At 39.2% G+C, this 21643-nt stretch overlaps 1 protein-coding gene across 2 annotated transcripts in view; it reads right to left on the bottom strand.

Annotated features, from left to right (window-relative positions):
* MAPRE2 (microtubule associated protein RP/EB family member 2) overlaps positions 1 to 21643 on the bottom strand; it is a 162877-nt gene that overhangs the window by 125357 nt on the left and 15877 nt on the right. For both annotated transcript variants that reach the window (XM_010362716.2, XM_010362715.2), the window contains exon 2: positions 9360 to 9421. Coding sequence is in view for 1 of the 2 variants with exons in the window: in XM_010362715.2 (XP_010361017.1) it covers positions 9360 to 9421 (62 nt within the window). In the remaining variant the exon portion in view is untranslated. The remainder of the gene's footprint in view (positions 1 to 9359; positions 9422 to 21643) is intronic.

The following is a 21643-nucleotide window of genomic DNA, read 5'->3' as shown; positions in this document are numbered from 1 at the left end:
AAACTCATTATAAACCAAACAACTTGGAACTCTTAACCCAGTCATTTGGCTCTTACAAATTTTAAAGAGAAAGAAGTAAAGCATTAGTCCATTTAAAAATAGATTTATTACCCTCATGATCAATTTTCATGTTTCCCCAAAGACAAGCTTTTATACAATTTTTAATTTTTATCTGCCAGGTATATATGCCTCATATGGACTGCCGAGACTTGCTGGGACTAAAAAGAAAAAAAATATCACCCTGCCTAGAAGACCAGCACAACAGTCAACTGATGGCCTCCAAACCCAGTGGGTCTCAAGGCTTCTAAATCAGCCTTCTGTTTCCCTAGTTTGGATTCTGCCATTATTCATAAACCAGATGTTTCAATACTTTTTCAGTGTCCTTATATCTCTGACCCTACCATCTTCACCTCCCTCAGCAGATGGCCTTGCATCTGACTTTACAGAAGGTATTGAAGCCATTAGACCAGAATTTAACTTTTCTGTCCCCAAACCTACATATTTACCCAAAGGACAGCCATCTTATTCGGATTCTTGCTTGTTGCAATAAAGGGCTATGTCCTGCCCTCTTGCCTCCTGCCTGCTCAAAGCCCTGGTATATTTAAATCAGAAAGTAAATCATTACATCAAAGAGACCGCTGCACCCCCATGTTTATTGAGGCATTGTTTACAATAGTCAAGATATTAAATCAACCTAGATGTCCAATAACAGATGAATGAATAAAGAAAATGTAGTATATGCACACAATACCATGAAAAAGAAAAAAAAAATCCTCTTTCACAGCAACATGGATGGTCATTATATTAAGTGACATAAACCAGGAGCAGAAAGTTGAACACTCCATATTCTCACTAATACACGGGATTTCATAGAAGTAAAAAGTAGAAGAGAGGATACTAGAGGCTGGCAAGGGTAGAGGGAAGGAAAGGATAGAGAGAGATTTGTTAAAGGATACAAAATTACAGCTAGATAGGAGGGATAGGTTCTAGTGTCCTATACCACTGTAGGTTGACTATTGTTGACAATAACATATAGTTTCAAATATAGAATTTTACATTAAATGTTCCTAACAGAAAGAAATGATAAACGTTTGACATGATGGATATGTTGAGTACCCTGATATAATTATTTACATTACACAGATCAAAACATCACTATGTACCCCATGAATACGTACAAGTACTATTTGTCAATTAATAAAATTAAAAAGCTCTGGTTTATAATTTTCTACCAGCTTCTCCTAGGCCCTGCCCACTGGCTTCCTCCAGGCAGCGTTTAAATCACTCAGGTCTCTTCTACCTTAAATCAACTGTTCTTCCCCACAGGTCCTGATTTCGATCTCCATCTTTATAGTCGGTATCTTAAGGGTTATCTAAACCTGCCCTTTCTACTTCTCAATTTCTCCCTCACTCCTCAACTTCTTGCATCTAGCTCCCATTCTGATCATGCCATTGAAATTATTCTCGCCAAGATCACTAACAACCTCTTTGTTGCTAAAGCAATAGGCATTTTTAGTTTTTACTATTCTATATAAGTTTTATGGGCATTTGGGTGTCCCGACCCTGCTCATTCTTGAAATGGTATTTTCCCTTGGCTTCCATGATAGCATACTCAACTGGTCTTTCTCCTGTGTTTCTGGCTAATCTTCATCTCTCACTTTCAAATTGTGATAAAATGCATATAACAAAATTTTACCAGTTTAACCATTTTTAAATGTACAGTTTGGTGGCATTACATATATTAACATTCTTGCTCAACCATCACCACTATCCTTCTCCAGCATGTTTTCATTCCCCTAAACTAAAACTCTATAGCTATTAAACACTAACTCTCCATTTCCCCCTCCTCTCAGCCCCTGGCAACCACCATTCCACTTTCTGTCTCCATGAATTTGACTACTCTAGATAGCTCACAAAGTGGAATCATACAATATTTGTCTTTTTGTGACTGGTGTATTTCACTTAACGCATTGGCCTCAAGATTCACCCGTGTTGTAGCATGAGTCAGAATTTCCTGTCTGTGGCTGAACAATGTTCCATTGTATGTATCTACCACATTTTTTTTATCCATTCCTCTCTCAATGGACACTTGGGTTGTTTCCACCTTTGGCGGCTGTGAATGCTGCTGCTGTGAACATAGGTGTACTCTCTCTTTTTCTTCATCTACATTTTAATTATTGGTGATTTTCAAGGTTCTACTCTGGCCTCTCTTTCTCAGTCTATACTCTCTTGGGCAATTTTATCTATACTTGTGGCTTACTGCTTACATGCTAGTGACTCTCAAAGCTGTAATTCATTTCTTTTTCTTCTAAGGTTCAGGTCTCAAATCCATATATATATAAAGATATCTATATCCATATCTTTTTTAATGTCACAGACACCCCAAGCTCAACATGGGCAATACTGAGCTTCTGATTCTTGTCCTCACATTTACAGTGTGTCCTGTCTCAGTAAATAACACTCACCAAAGCCCCCACTTACTCATGCCAGACACTGGGCACTATCTTCTGCCAACCACAGCACTGCCACTTATGGAGCTCCCAGGGATCTCACTGAACCGCAAGATCTTTAGGTGACTACTTCTCACTTTGCCATCTCTTAAGAGGGTCCTTAAAGATCAATGTGTTCTCCTCTAGAAAATCCCTCTCCATTACTTCCCCCTACATAAAATAGCACCTCCTCAGGCGCTATTCCTGTTGCCCTTTCTTTACTTCTCTTCACAGTACTGAAACAGCATTTAACACATAGCAAGCACTCAATATGCATTTGCTGGATGAATGAATAACTCCTTGACATCTTCCTTCCCCAATCCTTTCTATAGGTTGGTGCAAAAGTAACAGTGGTTTTTTTCCACTTTTTTTTGCCACCTAAATTGTACTTAAATCCACCCATTAACCTCTACCCCAGCTGTCACCACTATAGCCAGATGCTAATCATCTTCCACCTGGTCTCTCTGCTGTCTAATCAGGTCCCTTCCTGATCTTTCCTTTACACAGCCATCAGAGTGACCATTCTAAGATATAAAACAGGTAGTTTTACTTCTACGCTTAAAGGACTTCAACATCTCTTACAATACAACCCAGGGTTCTTCTTTAGCCTGGCAAGGCCCTTCCTGATCTGTCTATCTGTCCAGTCTTACCTGTCGCTATTCCCTCAATGCTCCAGCTCATTACTGAACTTCTTTCAATTTCATTAATATGCCAAATGCTTCTCTTATTTTCCCTCCAGATCTTTGAAGCTGCTACTCTTTCTTCCCAAACAATTTCCCTTTCTCTGAAGTCCCCCTCTCCCCAACACTTGGCTAGTTCTTCCTTTTCCTTTGGGTCTCAGATTAGATGCCACTGAACTTGGAAGCCTTGTCTGACCTCTGCACACCAGTTCTGGCTTAGCTGTCGCTGCTGAGGACTCCCAAGGCAATCTGTACTTCTCCCATCACAGCACTCTGGAATGGAACTGCCCATTTCATTAACATTCCCTACAGTGGGCCATATGTCCATCAGAGCTGAGAACCCTGACTGTCTCATGTAAAATATACCCTCTGCCTCCAAACAGTGATGGAGCCGTGGTAGAAGCTTAGAAGCTTAATTAATACTTGATACATAATGCTTTTAAAAAAATTTGCTTGAGACATTTCAAACATCCAGAAAAGTAAAAAACATCTTATAATAGTGTAACAGACCTTCATACCCACCAGCTATATTCAGCAATTGTTAATATTTAGCCATATTTTCTTTATCTAATCATCTACCTCTGTATATTTATTTGACACAATATTTAAGATAAAACACAGAGAAAATGAGTGCATTTTTAAGTCTTACCAACACATCCGTAGAACATGTAAGCTACTGAAGAAATGGAGGAAAAGGAACCATAAAGAAAATCCTCTAAACCTCTAATTAAGCCTAGTTAAGTAAAATTCAGAAATGAGACTGTTAATCTCTGCATCACAGTTTATAAATGTACCCTCATTCCATCATTTAATTCTCAGAAGTCTTACAAGGCAACTTGATTAATAAACAAGATGAATCCCATGAAGAACCTGTAGCTCTAGGAGGGAAGGGGAAAGAAAATCAATATTTCAATATTTTCTCAGTGTCCATTATGCACCCAACAATTATGTTACCTCTAATTATTCTCACAACAAACAACATGTATTATATCTCTACTTTGAAGATGAAAATGGAGCTTAGTGAGGTCAAGCTATTTGTCCAGCTCACAAGCTGGTATACAGTGGTAAGATCATGGCTCACTGTAGCCTTGAACTCTTGGATTCAAGGGATCTGCCTGCTTCAGTCTCCTGAATAGCTGCAACTACAGACATGTGCCACCACGCTGGCTAATTGTTTTTACTTTTAACTTTTTTTTTTTTTTTTTTGTAGAGACATGAGGTCTCGCTATATTGCCCAGGCTGGTCTTGAACCCCTGGCCTCAAGTGATCCTCCAGCGTCAGACTCCAAAAGTGTTGGGATTAGAGTCATGATCCACCATGTCTGGCCTAAATAAAATTTTAGTTAAACGTTATAAATTTAAAAAATTTTACTGTGGTATGAGATAGGTAAAAATTATCTTATTGCTTTTATGCATACAAGGGATGCTTAGGTTAATCTAGTCCTAATTCTTACTACCTGTGTGGTATAGATGAGGCAGGGCTAATTAAAGAAGTGACCGTAGAACAAGAAGAATCAGAAGCGAAGGTTCTGGTGCTGTGATAATGCCACTGTCTAACCCTAGAAAAGTCACTCAACCTCTCCTCACTTAAGAACGTTCATCTGTAAAATGAGATTTTTGGATTATCAACGAGGTTCCTTCCAGCTGTTTTAAAGACAAAACACAAATGAAACCTACAATTCTTAGTGATTTACTTCCATCATCATCTGGTGAGGGCCAAGTTGTAGGTCTTACTGATTCCAGGCCTATCCTCTGTGCATTCCCAGTAAATGTACTCACTGGGGGGACTATCAGTGCAGGCCAACTTTAATTAGAATGTTGGTCAGTACAAGGGCAATTACAAGATACTTCAAAACCTTCAAACCTCCAGAAGCAGGTGTCCCACAGATTCTGACACAACAACTGATGATGAAGGCTATGCCTTTCAAAAGAGAAGCCATGGAAAAGTTTCATTCCAGAGGAAACCAGCATTCATCTCTAACCCTGTGAATCCTCTGTCAGGCAAGCTAGCCTGCTTACCACCCTTATACCGATTTTTTAAAAAAGATTCTTTACTCCATTAGATAGTATGCTTTAAGAGCTCTGCCTTGGTCACCTCTATATACCTAGCTTTTACCATAATACTTGGCATAGAGTTGGTGATCAATACATGTTTATGGAATGAAGAGCTAACCTCACCATCCCTGAGTATTCCAAACCAACTGACCCTCACGGCTCAGCTCAGATGTCATCTCTACCTCCCCCTCCCCAAACTCCCATTATATTATAACTGTATTTCTCCTATGGTACATTTCATTTTCTTATTACAGTCATTTACATATATCTTAGTTCCCCAGTAAAATCAAATGCTCTGAGATAGAAGCTATCTCTTGCTCACCTTTGAAAAACTACAATACCTAGCTGATAGTAGGCACAAAATAAAAGTAGAATGAGCACATCTTTCATATATATATACACACACACACACCCCAAAACACTCAGCACAGTGCTTTACAGTTAGTAGTCATTCAGCAAATGCTATTGAATAAATTAAATGCTTTCTGAAAATGTTATGGTGAAACTGGTAGCCAAAAACTACAAACGTCTGTAAATTCTTCCAAATCTTTGGGAAAAATATGGTAAACTAGATTAAGGGTCATAAAAATGGTCTATCCTTGACAAATAATCTCACTTCTGGAATTGTGACCTTAGAAAATAGATGAATAGACACAAACCAAACCAAACCAACAACAAGATCTGTATAGAAATTTAGCATAGCATTTTTTATAGTGAAAATGGGAAGAGAGTAAGAATTAAAGCACATACTATGGCATGTTGATATAACATTATACTGCTGTTTCAACAACAGTTCTGATGACCCATGAAAGTAAAAGATGCTGTGACTCACAGTGAGTAAAATACAAAGTTCACACTTATTATGCTATGCACTGTGGAAAATTAGGAATGCCTGTAAGAAGACCAAATATGCAAAAATAGAAAAACAGTTATTTTAGGATGGTGTTGTTATGGGTGATTTTCTCCCCAAGGTTTTCTTTAAATGTATTACGTTACTTTTCATTAATATGATAAAACATTTGGTATAGTCAACATGAATTTTTCCTTAATGTGACTGATTATATTTCCCAAAGATAACTGTTTAGTGAGGATCAAAGCATAAAATTAAATTGCCTACCAATGAACTATTGCTTCAGTATTTAACACTAAGACTCAGGTATCACCTGAGTCTTATACATCATGAAGTATAAAGTACAAGCACATTGTGTGTGGTGCAGGAACAGATTTGGATGAGAAACAAGAAGTGACACCCAGTAAAGGAATCTCAGGAACCACTTAATAGCAGATAGGATCACTCACTCGAGGAAATGGTCAATACAGCTTTCCCTAGGGGATTGGTTTCAGAACCTTCCTTCCCCCACAAGAATCCATTCATGCTCAAGTCCCCCAGTTGGCCCACTGAATCAAGCGATACGAAAAGCTGGCTGTCCATGGGTTTCACATACCATGAATACTGTATTTTCAGTTCACTTTTGGTTGCATATTTGGAATCCACGGATATGGAGGTTCGATTGCATTTACTGAAAAAAAATCACTTATAAGTAAATCCGTGCAGTTCAAACCCATGCTGTTCAAGGGTCAACTGTACTAGTTCCTGAAAGGGTTAAATAAAGGAGGGTGCAACCCAGAAGGGATATAGAGAGAAGGGAGAGGGATTAATGATGGTTGTCTCTTTGGTTCTCTACCATTTACAACCACCGTAATCCATTTCTGTTATCTATCAGGGATGTGCAAATGATGGTGTACAGGCCAAGTGTAGTCCTTTTTTTTTTTTTTTTTGTAAATAGCTTTACTGAACACAGCCAAGGCTTTTTTTTTTTTTTTTTTTTTTTTTTTTTTTTTTTTTTTTTTTTTTTTTGAGACTGAGTCTTGCTCTGCACCCAGGCTGGAGTGCAGTGGTGAAATCCTGGATCACTGCAAGCTCCGCCTCCCAGGTTCATGCCATTCTCCTGCCTCAGCTCCTGAGTAGCTGGACTACAGGCTCCCGCCACCATGCCCACCTAATTTTTTTTGTATTTTCAGTAGAGACGGGGTTTCACCATGTCAGCCAGGATGGTCTCAATCTCCTGACTTTGTGATCCGCCCACATCGGCCTTCCAAAGTGCTGGGATTACAGGCATGAACCATGGCACCTGGACAAGGCCATTTCTTTATGTATTATCTTTGGCTGTTTTCACACTGCAATGAGTTGAACAATTGTGACTAACACTTGTATGACCAGCAAGGCAAAAATATTTACAATTTGGCTCTTTAAATACACATTTGTCCCATACCCCCATATATAAGGAGATTTATAAAGCGACACCCTATTTAGGTAATGGGCCACCTTTTCTTATTACTTTCTCTTCACCACCCTGCAAGATAGGATGATCATATAATTTATCATCCAAAATGAAACGTTTGGAGGGTGAAAGGGGGTGCTACCTAGACTATTTTCCAGGAACACAGAACTGAATCAGGACTGTCCCAGACAGACCCTACATATGGACCATCTACTATAAGGGCTAGCAGTACAAGATCAGTTTTCAAAGGGCACTCATGATCTGTGGCTGCAGACACAGAAAGCTTCGATGGTTTCTCTTCCTGGTTCTTCCTATTTCTAATGCCCTTAGGTACCTTTCCACTGACCTCTGTCCCAACTCTGCTCTAGAGCCCGCTCTGGCCCCCGAATATTACAGCTGTTGGGACACCATGCAGGGTACCATATCTCCACTTTGTTTGTTTGAGACGGAGTCACGCTCTGTCACCCAAGCTGGAGTGCAGTGGTGCGATCTTGGCTCACTGTAACCTCTGCCTCCTGGGTTCAAGTGATGCTCGTGCCTCAACCACCTGAGTAGCTGGGACTACAGGCATGTGCCACAACGCCCAGCTAATTTTTATATTTTCAGTAGAGACAGGGTTTTGCCATATTGACCAGAGTGGTCTTGAACTCCTGACCTCAGATGATCCGCCCACCTCAGCCTACAAAAGTGCTCCATATTTCCACCTTCACTAGAGTAAAAGGGGAAAACATCTATTCATCCACACTAAAAAAAACTAATTATTCCAAGTCAATACAGTGAATTTTATACCTGCAAATTTTAATATCAAGACAACTTCTTAAAATGCTATTGTCCTTTAAGTAGAAGAATTTCAGTTTCTCTTTGCAAATATTTAAAAAATGACTACCAGTCATAGCATTTATTACAATGAGGCCCCAAAACAAATATGGTATATTATTCATTGATTTGAGCTTTTAATATTCACCATTACTGTTTGGAGAATTACTGTTTAAGAATGAGGTTTCTAATTTTATCATTCCAGAATTCTTGTAAAAAGAAGAAAACTAATATGTCCCCCCACACTGTTTTTTTTAAGTAAAAATGTTTGATGCTGTGGAGAAATAGGAGTAAAATAAAAGATGTTGAGAGCACCTGTGATGAAATATAGGATGTCACACCACACTTTGTGAGACTATTCTGTGTGAACAATAATAGCTTGTAGCTTTGAGACCTCTCTGAATGGCTTTCCAAATATTGCCATCTGGTGGAATTTCAGTTAATTGTTCCTTTGTTCCAAGGGCTCCTGGAGATGACTCTTGAAGGCATTACTTAGAGAGGCTTGGAGTACTAATTGGAAATAACTGAAGGTCAAAATGATTGCATCTCAAAGACAAATCCCAAACTGAAAAAAATGAGGCTTTCTAGGTTCCTCATCTCTGTCACAAGTATGCTTGCACGCTCTCACTCTCTCTCTCTCTTTCTGCCTCTCAAAGCCAGCAGAGTGGCTTCCTTGATTCTTAACATACCAAATAAAAATCATTTATTCATAAATAGCAATGTCATGAGTTCATTTTGACCATATCTTGATATTCTACCCTCCTCACCTATCATAAGATTTTTTGAAATCAAACTTTAATTAATTGGCTTGACCATTTTTTAGAGGAATTGCTAATAGCAATTAATTAGCCCTTCGTACATTTGGGAAATGGAATTTGGCTTGAAAAAAGTGTTTTAAAAGAGTGTATTTACTCAAATATTGGCTTTAATTGTATACTGGAATTTTGAAAATAAATTTGTTACAAAGACAATATTACTACTCACTTTAAATTAATTTTTGAGTAAGGAGTCATGCAACATAATTTATATAAACCTTACCTTGAGCATCCAGGCTTTCTCCCTGTCTGTGGAAATGAACTGTTCCTCTGGGAAACAGGACACTGGGATAGTAAAAATGGAAGGAAAAAGAGAATGCAAGCATTTAATATCATGAAAATACGGAAGCAAAGAGTTATAATTTAGTTTAGTGGGTGTGGCCAGCAATGGAAAAAAATTAAAGAAAAAATACACGCCAAATATCCAAAAGTCAATCGATCTTACCATATGAAAGAGATTAAGTCAGCCAGATAATAGAATTATACTCTCAATCTATATTATTAGATCAATTCTCACATTGATTAATAGTTAATAAAAACTTAGTATAATGTCACTCCTATGAAAATAATTTTTCTTTTGTTTTTCCCCTTGCCTGATAGTCTGATGTGATGGGAGTCATGTTGGCAGATAACCCCAAGAAGCAGTGCCTCTAGTGGAGTATCAAATACCAACATCAGTACTTTAATTCCCCAAACTTAAGTTTATCCAGGTTTTATATCTAGTATCTGAATTCCCCAAACTTAGGTTTATCCAGGTTTTACATCTAGTATCAACACAGGCTTTTTCTAGTCAAAAAGCTTTTTAATTTCGACAGGATAAGCATTATAAACGACTTTTAAAATGTACATATCAATAAGCAGTAATTTAGTAATTTACTTTCCTTTTTGAGACGCAGTCTCGCTCCGTCGCCCAGGCTGGAGTGCAGTGGCTCGATCTCGGCTCATTGCAAGCTCCGCCTCCCGGGTTCACGCCATTCTCCTGCCTCAGCCTCCCGAGTAGCTGGGACTACAGGTCCCGCCACCACGCCCGGCTAATTTTTTGTATTTTTAGTAGAGACGGAGTTTCACCGTGTGTTAGCCAGGATGGTCTGGATCTCCTGACCTCGTGATCCGCCCGCCTTGGCCTTCCAAAGTGCTGGGATTACAGGCGTAAACCACCATGCCCGGCCAATTTACTTTCTTTATATGAATTAGCTATTTATTTTCAAAACATGCTTTGACTAAATGAGGCAGTAAGACAGGAAACTGATGAGGGACAAATCCAATTCTGGAGGCTGAGAAATGCATGAGCTTTGAGTTTGCTTTGAGAGTCCAGTGTTTGGGGAATGAATGGTTACGGAGGAGGTTGCTATGGTTCAATGGAATGCTGCTATAAATCACCTGACATGCATGTACGTGTGAGCCTTAACTCTCTTCCCCACTTTCCACCTAAGTCCTACATTGCTCTTCTGTGTTTTCTATGACCATTTCAGAAATGACTTAGGTGTTTATTTAGCTTAAAATCAATTGTGTAAAAATAAAATATTTGTGATAGATCCAACACGATGTGATTATCCCCAGACATAGTTCTGGAGATGCTGCTGTTAGAATTTTTTTTTTTTTAATTAAAAGGGAGGAGGTAGGTATTTTATAGTTTTTCTCTAAGGGAAAAAGGAGATGGTTAAAAAAAAGGCAAAGAACAAAATGACAAACATCAAGAGAATAAAAGTAAAGGTGACAGCTGAATTGTTATACTACTCAGTGAAGGATTTCAAAAATAATTAATAAACTTGGGCTTGTTTAAAAATCAGTAAACTTAACATGAATAGTGTACCTAAATAGTGTCAATAACTAAATTTAGGTATATTGACTACTATCTAAGTTTTTTCCTTCAGATACAATAAGTTGAATTTCCTTACATATTTTGCAGCAGAATTTAATTTTATGAATACTTTATATCTTTCTATAATTTAATATGATAACTTTATATGATAGTTGATAAACCTAAAATTCAGATTTTAACAATATTAGTTCCCATCCATGTCAGTTTCTATTCTTAAGTCCTTCAAGTTTCCAGAAATTTCAACTGAATCAGAATAAAATTTTCATTTATCTACTTTATTTAATCGTACCTAGTAGCTGTGCAAGCCACTGGCCACCATGCTACGAAGCAGGAATGTAAGGTTTCTAGTTTATCTATAAAGCAGATAATTAGCCCTTAGAAAATTCAGAATTGTCTATATACAGCTGGCCTTTTTCTATTTTCTGACAATGGTCCGTTGCTAATTTTTCAGCATCCACAATGGATCAGTTTGGAGAAGAATGACATTATTTATTGAACACCTTATGCACCAGTAATTTCACATATTTTATCTAATTTAATCCTCAAAACCATCTTATTGTGAATGAAGAAACTGAGGCTCAGAGTAGTGGGGCAATTTGCCCAGTATCATGCAGCTAGAAGGGGATAGATTTTTAATTGAGTCTGGCAGACCAGTAACTATCTCCTTTCTCTTTCATCTGTGTGTTCACACTAAAATACCTTAATAGCAGTCATTTGACGTAGATTAGAAATACTTGGAGAGCTTTCACTCCACCATCATAAGTCCAGGACCTAGCATATGGTAGGTGCTCAAGAAGGCCCAGTCTTGCAAGGATAGAGGTCTAGCCTTGCCATGCAGCCTTTGCTAGTGGGTACAGGAGTGAGGCAAAGCGTGCTCCTGTTGTGTTTGGCAGGAGTAGAGCTCTTAGTGTCTGCAAGTCTCACACTTTACATAAAAACAAACTCAAAATGGATCATGGCATAAATGTAAAATGTAAGACTACAAAACTTGTAGAAAAAACAAAAAACAGGAGAAAATCTTTAGGATCGGGGCTGGCAAAGTGTTCTCAACCTTGACACCAAAAACACAAGCTGTGAGAGGAAACATTGGTAAATTGGACTTCATCAAAGTTAAAAACTTTTGCCCATGTGAAGAGGATATAAATACAAGATATAAACTAGGAGAAAATATTTGCAAGCCCAATATCTGACAAAGAACTAGTGTCTAAAATAAAGAACTCTCAAAATGCAACCAAATAAACCAATTTAGTTGGAAAATGGGAAAAATATATGAACAGACATTTAACTGAAGAGGATATAAATATACAGAGAGCAAATAATATTAAATGATATGCAACATTATTAGCCTATAGATAAAAGAAAACTAAAACTACATGAGACATCACAACATACCTATCAGAATGGCTAAAATAAAAAATAACGACAACACCAAATGTTGGCGAGGGTTTGAAGAAACTAGATCACTCATATATTGCTTGTGAGCATGTAAAATGGTAGAGCTACTGTGGAAAACAGTTTCGTAGTTTTAAAAGTTAAACATGCGACTACCATATCACCCAGCAATTGCTCACTTTGGCATATACCCCAGAGAAATGAAAACTTGTGTATAGCAGCTTTATACTTAGTAGCCCCAAACTGGAAACCACCCAGATATCTTTCAACAGGTTAATGGTTAAACAAACTGTGCTACATCCAAACTTCAGAACACTACCCAGCAATAAGAAGGAACCAACTATTGATAGAAAGTAACAACCGGAATGAATCTCCAGAGAATTAGGTTGCCTGAAAAAAGAAAGTCCCCAAAAGCTATATACTGCATAAGTCCATTTATCTAACATTTTTAAAATGGGAAAGCTATAGAAATGGAGCACAGATTAGTGGTTGCCAGGGGTTAAGAGGAGGGGGTGAGGGCTGGAGGGAAATGAGTATGATTATAAAAGGCAACACAAATGTTTTTGTGGTGATGGAAATGTTCTGAACCTTGATTGCATGGACATGATATTCTGGTTGTGACATTGTGCTATAAGTTTGCAAGATGCTACCACGGCAGATTGGATAAAGAATATATGGGATCTCTCTATATTATTTCTTACAACTACATCTTAAGGTACAATTATCTCAAAATATATATATTTTTTAAATCAGGTAATTGGACAGGAACTAGAATTGAGCAAGATACCTCAGTTTTATTTTCTTACCTTTTCAAAGAAAAGCAAAAGCCCCAAAGCAGTGGGCAAGATGGATCAGGAGTTTGCTCCATTTTGCACAGATCCAAGAAAAAAAATAACTCACCCACTAACTTAGTATTCAGAAACCACTGCCAGTGTTTTGCTATCCAATCTTGCCTATGTTGGAATTTTCTTTGCTGTTATTCCCCTTTCTCCCTCATGTACTTTCTCAATCCACTAAAATTCACAATACACATATTCAAAACCAGAAGTGAGTTTGAAATAGCAGCTTGATACATCATGTGTCTTTTTTTTTTTTTTTTTTGAGACAGAGTCTTGCTCTGTCACCCAGGCTGTAGTGCAGTGGCTCCATCTCAGCTGACTGCAACTTCCGTCTCCTGGGTTCAAGCGATTCTCGTGCCTCAACCTCCCGAGAAGCTGGGATTACAGGCATGCGCCACCACACCAGACTAATTTTTGTATTTTTTAGTAGTGATGTGGTTTTGCCATGTTGGCCAGGTTGGTCTTGAACTCTTGGCCTCAGGTGAGGCTGCCTGCCTCGGTATCCCAAAGTGCTAAGATTACAAGTGTGAGCCATGGCACCCAGCCAATATATCCTGTATTTTTTAACGGATCTTTCATACCCTTAAGTTCACACTATCTAGGAATTTTCAAAATCTTACAAAATATCCACATCTTATTTGCATAGAAATGGAATATTTAACATTTATTTTTACAAATAGTGTCTTGCAGTGATGCCCAAGCTAGAGTACAAGAGGCTATTCACAGGCACAATCCCCATGTACTGCACCCTCGACCTCCTGGGCTCAAGCGATCCACCTGCCTCCGGATAGATCTCAAGTCATTGAGACTACAAGTACCTATATGGAGTAGAATTTTATCCTTTGTGGTACTATTTTATGGATGACAAGGCAGGTGTTCTGTATCCAAAACTGGACCATACACTAAATAACGACAGAACTTTAATCGCCAACACACAGAGGAACTTGCCAAGTCCCCCTTCATGTTTGGAAAGATCACATTGACTTTTATCCTTTAGCCATTCTGAGCACTAGGGCAGCTCCTCAGAAACGAGCAGCCATAAGCCAGCTGCTTTCTCTGGCTTATGGCTCTGCTTGTTTGTTGGTTTTGTTTTCATTGAAAAGACCAAATATCTTTGTTAGGATAAGAGTCATGACTCTTTAACAAAGCACATTCTCTGTTTCTACAAAGGTCCATTTTCCCCATCCTCTAGAAATGTCAAATCCTCTTTCTTTGACAAACAAATCCAGAATTCCAGCATCCCATGTCCAAGGCACAGCAGCAGAACCTCTATCCTAGCTAGGGAGTCCTGCCATCCTCTGGCAAAGACTGCTACTTTCATGTCTGGCCACAAAAACTACAGGAACATGAAAGATACATCAGAATGAAAAACATGTTTGTAAAAATATTTCAAATAATGCCATGCCATTGAAAGAAGATTTCATTCTTTCTTCATTGCTATGTGCTTAACCAAGGAGGCTTCTGGTCAACACAAGGCTAAAGCGTCCTCCTCACAAAGAGACAGCATTACACCTCCCCAACTGTTCACAGCTTTTCCAAGAAGAGAACACTACTGGGGCCTGAGCCCAAATTTTCCTCTAGGGAGTTTAGTAAGCTGTCTTTGGATCTCCAGAATAAGCTGTATCCTGAATTCCAAACTCCCCATGGCCACTTTGACATATTAAATCCCTTCAGTTGTAGATCACATTCTTTAGTGTGGGAGGTCCATAGCTTTCTAGGAATAAAGCAGCTTGCAGCATTAGCAGAAGGTCACAGGCCATTAATCCTGAGGTGGAGCTTACTAGATATTAATCTTTCAGAAAGCCCTGCCTCCATGCACTGCCTCAATTAGTGGTCTTGGGTTGGGCTCAGGGCCTTCTCTAGGGGCAGCAGAGGGGAGGCCTAGACTCCCTCCCCTCTCCTGTGCAAATCCCCCAGGGCAAGACTGCCAGGAAGCACAGAGCTGAGCACACATCAGGGAAACCAAAAACCAAATGAGCGTATCTGGCAAGTAAAGGAGGTCAGATTACACTGAATCTTGGGCTAAGTCTGGTACAACTCATTCTTCTCCTTAAGAAAGACAAACTACCAAATGACCCATATTGTATATTTAAGGACTTCAAAAAAATTATAGCTCACTGCTAAATGGATTTTGGTGGTATATATTAAGATTAGTAATGATGTTATAAACTGATGGTCATTATGATTTAGGTTTCTATAAAAATAAAAGATGATCCCCAGAAAATACCTAAAATGATAGCTACAATAAAATAAAAATTCACTTCTTTTCATACAAATGTAGCCTAGCCCTTTCTTCTTGGAATCATCATTTTTCCATCTGCTAGTTTCTATGTGAATCAGAATTAAAATATTTTTTAAGATTGCCCTTTGTATTTTAGAATAGAATATTTATAGTGCTCAATGTACAAAAGTAAAATTCTTTCAAAAAATTACATGAGACAAAACTACATATATGAGAAACAACACATATATTATAGTTCTGTAAAGTGTTTTTATAATTACATTATTTTCACTTATCCTTTTATCCATTTTTAATCAGATATTTTTGAAAATAAAGTCGTAAGCATAGAATAGCTCCTCTCCTCATGTGTGCAATTGATGATGAAACGTGGCAGAATGCATGTTACGTGGCAGAATGCATGTTACATGGCAAATTAGCACAGAGAGAGGTTCGATTTCAGGTTCAATTTCAGAGCCCAGGGTTCAAGTTTAGTGTCTGGGTCACAGTGGAAACTAAAGCCCTGCTTTCCATGCTTGCTGTCTTTATAGTCTGTAATTCCTTTGACCATGCAAAGAAGGAACACAGTAACGTACTAAGGGTTACACATGAAATCTAAGTAAGACTTTGACAATAGCAACAGGGCTGAAAAGACATTGGGTATCAAGGGCTGCTGTGACCTTTTGTGCTGTATTGTGCTCCGTGGAAATCTTTTCAAATTATATTTTAACATTTTTGGCCAAGTCCAGAGTGAGACTTGGTCTTAAAAAAAAAAAAAAGAATTGCAACTTCGGCCAGTCTTAGTGGCTCACGCCTGTAATCCCAGCACTTTGGGAGGCCAAGTTGGGCAGATCCCCTGAGGTCAAGAGTTCGAGACTAGCCTGGCCAACATGATGAAACCCCATCTCTAATAAAAATACAAAAATTAGGCCAGGCGCAGTGGCTCACGCCTGTAATTCCAGCACTTTGGGAGGCCAAGGTGGGCGGATCACAAGGTCAGGAGATCGAGACCATCCTGGCTAACACAGTGAAACCCCGTCTCTACTGAAAATACAAAAAAATTAGCCAGGTGTGGTGGTGGGCACCTGTAGTCCCAGCTACTCGGGAGGCTGAGGCAGGAGAATGGCATGAACCTGGGAGGTGGAGCTTGCAGTGAGCCAAGATTGTGCCATTGCACTCCAGTCTGGGCGACAGAGTGAGACCCTGCCTCAACAAAAAAAAAAAGAAAAAAAAATGCTGGTAAAAGTGAGTGAATGGGATTTGTAGAGACCTGTAGGAATGTCTGCATAGCCTCTGTCCATAAGTTTCCTGTTTGAGCCAATGTGAAGACCCCAGGATGCTGATATAACAACAAACAGCCCTGCTCTTGGGGTCCCTGCTATGGGGTCTGCCTTACAAAGGAATCTACTTTCAAAAGGTTTGGGGGCCACATCAATAACTGAATTCCTTGATAGAAAAAATACCATGCTAAATTCCAGTCAACTGGGAAATATCCCAGTGAAGTTGTGGAGCAGATACCCCAATTACACCGTCAGGGATAAAATAACTACTGGGGAAATCAATATATTAATGGAAATAAATCCAGGTAACATATACAACTTGAAAATATTTCTTAAAGGCTTTTCCTTTAGTAATTATACTTGTTTATAGCTCTTAGTTTTGCAAAATTATTTTATATATATCACATCACCCAGATCTTCAAAGTGTAATTCATTTTGGTTGTTTATTTGTTTGAGACGGAGTCTCACTCTTGCAGCCCAGCCTGGAGTACAGTGGTGTGATCTCAGCTCACTGCAACCTCAGCCTTCTGGGTTCAAGAGATTATTCTGCCTCAGCCTCCCAAATAGCTGGGATTACAGGTGCTCGCCACCATGCCCATATTTCACCCTGTTGGCCAGGCTAGTCTCGAACTCTTGACCTCAGGGTATCCACCCAACTCAGCCTCCCAAAGTGCTGGGATTATAGGTGTGAGCCACCACGCCAAGCTGAAATGGTAATTCTTTTATTACTTCTTCTAGAGGTTCACTCTGCTTGCCTTTTAGTTAGCTGCTTTTCCCTCCTTATGCTTTTTCCTGAAGAGCTCTTATGTGGTACCAAGTTGAAGAGTCAGAGCTCTAATTGTGCTTCTCAAAGTTTTTAAAAATCATCTTCCTCACTCCTCCTCCCCACTCACAAGGAGCCTTTCTATCCCCTAAGGATGCTAAGAAATCCTTTAGGATCCCCTAATGCTATGGAATGAGATTTTGTCCATAAAGGTTAACCTTTGGAGGCCACAAGCCATTGCAATATCCAGTTTTCATTCTCCTTGAGAGTTTATGCTGTAATCCATTCGAGCAAACAGGCATTATTGACCATTGCTATTTGTCAGGAGAAGTAGGGATACAAAAATGAATAAGGAGGATACAAAAATGAATAAGGGATACAAAAATGAATAATGAATGAATGTTGCAAGTTGTAAACCTCCCACCCTGTTTTTTAAAGCATAACGCCATGAAACGAAGAGGATTACTAACCCCACCCTTTAGGTGAAGAAACTGAGGCTCAGGAAGCTTGTTTCTTGCATGAGATCACACAGCTAGTAAAGGAGAGAGTTGAAACCCAAACACGGGTCTTGTCATTCCAAATCACAGGCTTTTCTCATGGATCTATTCTACCTCTTTCCTATGTTTATCAGGCCTCCTTTGCATACTATTTTTAAATTCAATTTCATATATTTGAAGCAACAGGGCACCACATTTTAGACCGCGGAAGACTTTGTATACAAGGTTTCTGTTCTTTCATTTGTTCAACATATTAGCCATTTATTAGTAGCTACAACACACCAGGTGCTCTGCTATGCCACATGCATCAGTTCATTTACTCCTCCCAATAAGCCTATAAGAGGTGTTATTCTTTATCCCATCTCATAGATGCATGAACTGAGGCTTCCAACCCATGTTTGTCGTACTTTGAAGCTGGGACTCTTGAGTACCACCATACACACCTATTAGATTCCAAGTACCATGTTGGGTGCTGGGATTCTAAGGGTGAACAAGACACAGAACAGCCACACAGGACTTAAGTGTAGCTGGGTAACCACCTAAGCTCTGCCTCCTGTCAGATCAGCTGCAGCATTAGATTTTCATAGGAGCGTGAACCCTACTGTGAACTGTGCACGTAAGGGATCTAGGTTGCATGCTCCTTATGAGAATCTAATGCTTGATGATCTGAGGTGGAACAGTTTCATCCGGAAGCCATCCTCCATCCTCCACCCCACCCCCAGTCTATGGAAAAACTGTCTTCCACAAAACTGGTCCCTGGTGCCAAAAAGGTTGGGGACCACTGAGGTAATAGACATAAAATAATCATATCACAGGGCTGTGAATGCAATGATATTGACAGCAGGAGTGGAAAAATTCCTGACTGCTGTTTTCTTCGAGAGCATATAGAGTTTGAAAATCATTTGTTTTTCTCATTCTGAAAATTAGAGGAAAACAAGCATTTTAACTATCAGGTTCATCTGTGACAGTGCTTTCCTGACTTATGAATCACCTGGGAATTTTGTTACAATGCAGGTTATGATTCAGCACGTCTAGGGGTTGAGGGGTGTGAGAATCCGCCTTTCTAAAATCTTCTAGGTGGTGCTGCTGGTCTAGAGACACACCTTGAGTTGCATGGCACACACACACTCTCTGTGCTTCAGGCTCCTTCCAAAATCTGCTATGGTGGCAGAGTAACATGCACTTGGTAAAGGAGCCACTCACTCACATGATCCCAACTGAGATAAACTAATGTATAGCTTAGACCTTACTACCAAACAATGGACACAAACATATAGCTTAGACCTTAACCACCAAACAAGCAAAACTAAGGATGTGAAGTCCATCCTTGGTGCACACCACTTTTTTCTTTCTCCTCCTTCCTGTACTTATTCCTAGCCCCCAGTGCTGACATATTCACCCAGAATTCCAGGTTCTTAGGGAAGTTCTCCCCTTTTGAAGATGATATGTATTTAATTGATTAACTAGTTTATGCAAATGCATTAGAGAATGTTTTAACAAAATTTGTTATTTTTTTCTCTGCGGACCGAGATGGCTGTCTCTGGATCTTGTTAAATGGGCACCCTCAATGAAGGCACTGTTTTTTTTTGTGTGTTTGTGTGTAGATAATTGGATCAGCTGAAGCTGCCACACATATATCCAGTGTACTTGAGAGATAGGAAGATGCTTGGATGTCCTGCCAAATTCTGTGAATAGGAAACAATGAGCTAAAAAACTTAAAAACGGCCGGGCGCGGTGGCTCAAGCCTGTAATCCCAGCACTTTGGGAAGCCGAGACGGGCGGATCACGAGCTCAGGAGATCGAGAGCATCCTGGCTAACACAGTGAAACCCCGTCTCTACTAAAAATACAAAAAAATTAGCCGGGCGAGGTGGCGGGCGCCTGTAGTCCCAGCTACTCAGGAGGCTGAGGCAGGAGAATGGCGTAAACCCGGGAGACGGAGCTTGCAGTGAGCTGAGATCCAGCCACTGCACTCCAGCCTGGGTGACAGAGAGAGACTCCGTCTCAAAAAAAAAAAAAAAAAAAAAAAAAAAATTAAAAACTTTGCATTACTTGTTTCCACAACTGTATACTGTACTGGAACCATTATTTTGCCTAAAAGTGTCAGGCTCAAAATGACTTTTGAGATTGCCTACACTTTATAGTAACATTCCTCTCTTGGTGCACTTGTATTTTCAAACTGAGGGAAAAGAAGCAGCCACCGATGCTAGAATATCAGGAGTCCTCATCTGCAGGGAGATGTATCCAGAAAATATATTTAACTAAGTTTTTAAAACCCTATGCATGTTTCCGTGGAAATATGAGTTGGTTAGAGGTTAAGATACTGGTATAATTTCATACCTTTATGGGTTTAAGGGATCTTTGAGGGCTACCCTGAGAATCCAACTATCATTTGTAAAGCTGCCTGGTATAAAGAGCATTGGGACTTGGGATATCATTCCCTGGGTTTGAGGTTTTCCCAATTATGTGACTTTGGGCATGCCACTTAAACTCTGGGACCCAGTTTTTACAGTTTTCTGTAAAGTACAGCTCCTTAAAGAGCTGCTGCTACATATAAAAATTCTTTAGCAACTATAAATTTCTATGTACATGGAAAATACTTATTAAATTTATCATCATTATTATTGAATTTGAACATTTCTCCTTGGACCTGATTATAGGGATATAAAATATTAAAATAGAATGAAATCTAGGGAAAACTAACAGCTTAAACAGAATAGGAGGGAATACCTATCTTGAGGGATGGTGTGGATGGGGCCTCGATGAAAAGGGTCCCAAGGAATCCTTGGAACAGGACCTTCTCTGGCCTTTCTGGCCCTTCCAAGGCCTTTTTTGCTGCCTCTTCTGTAATACATGACCTTGGCAAGCCCCAGTTTGACCACCATCTCTCTAAGGTTAGTAGCCTAGGAAAAGAAAAAAAAAAAGAAAGCAAAAAACAGAAACCAAAAAAAAAAAAACATCTTTTGACCACAGCTAAGACTTCTGTTAGCTTAAGGTTGAATAGTGCTCGTAAGATTGTTGTACGGATTACATGTTTTGTAGCTATTACTTCATCTAACACAGTGCTTAATATCTTTATCTCCCTCAAATTTTTTGGAGCCTAGAGAAGCTGGTTTTTCTTCTTTCTTGCTCCTCCCCATCCCACATGGTTTCCTTTTTCATTCGTCATGGGGACAGCAAATGTCTCCCCATCCTCCCAGTTAGTACAATGTGCTGGAGAGCCAGGAAGCAGCTCAGATGATCTGCAAAATACTGTCAAAAACCAAATGATGCACTATAAACTTTTAAAACTTTGCAGTTACTAGTGGTTTTAGTAAAAAAAAAAAAAAATCCATGCCTCAGTTTTTCATCTATAAAATGGATTAAATGAGATGATCTCCAAGGTTGCTCTCAGCTCTAAAACACTATGATTTATTTAATTTGCTATTTGGCATAAATAATGAAGGGCATATATTTCAAGAGTTATGTACTGATTTTGTGAGACCCTCTCTGTCAACCCTTTGATTATGCCAGACATTCAAGATGGGTAGAACACAACTAGCTTCATTTGTTCCCATCAGGAGTGAGAAAGTGTCATGGAGCTGTACCTCTGGTCCAGAGTACAGTAACACCATGGCCCAATCAGGAGAAGGCTTTGCTCATCACAGACCCCTCTTTGGGCATCATTTGGCATTAATTTTTAGGTGCCAGGGCCATA

This window comes from Rhinopithecus roxellana, chromosome 21, assembly GCF_007565055.1.
Source record: "Rhinopithecus roxellana isolate Shanxi Qingling chromosome 21, ASM756505v1, whole genome shotgun sequence".
Taxonomy (NCBI): domain Eukaryota; kingdom Metazoa; phylum Chordata; class Mammalia; order Primates; family Cercopithecidae; genus Rhinopithecus; species Rhinopithecus roxellana.
This window is presented reverse-complemented; position numbering and strand designations above follow the sequence as displayed.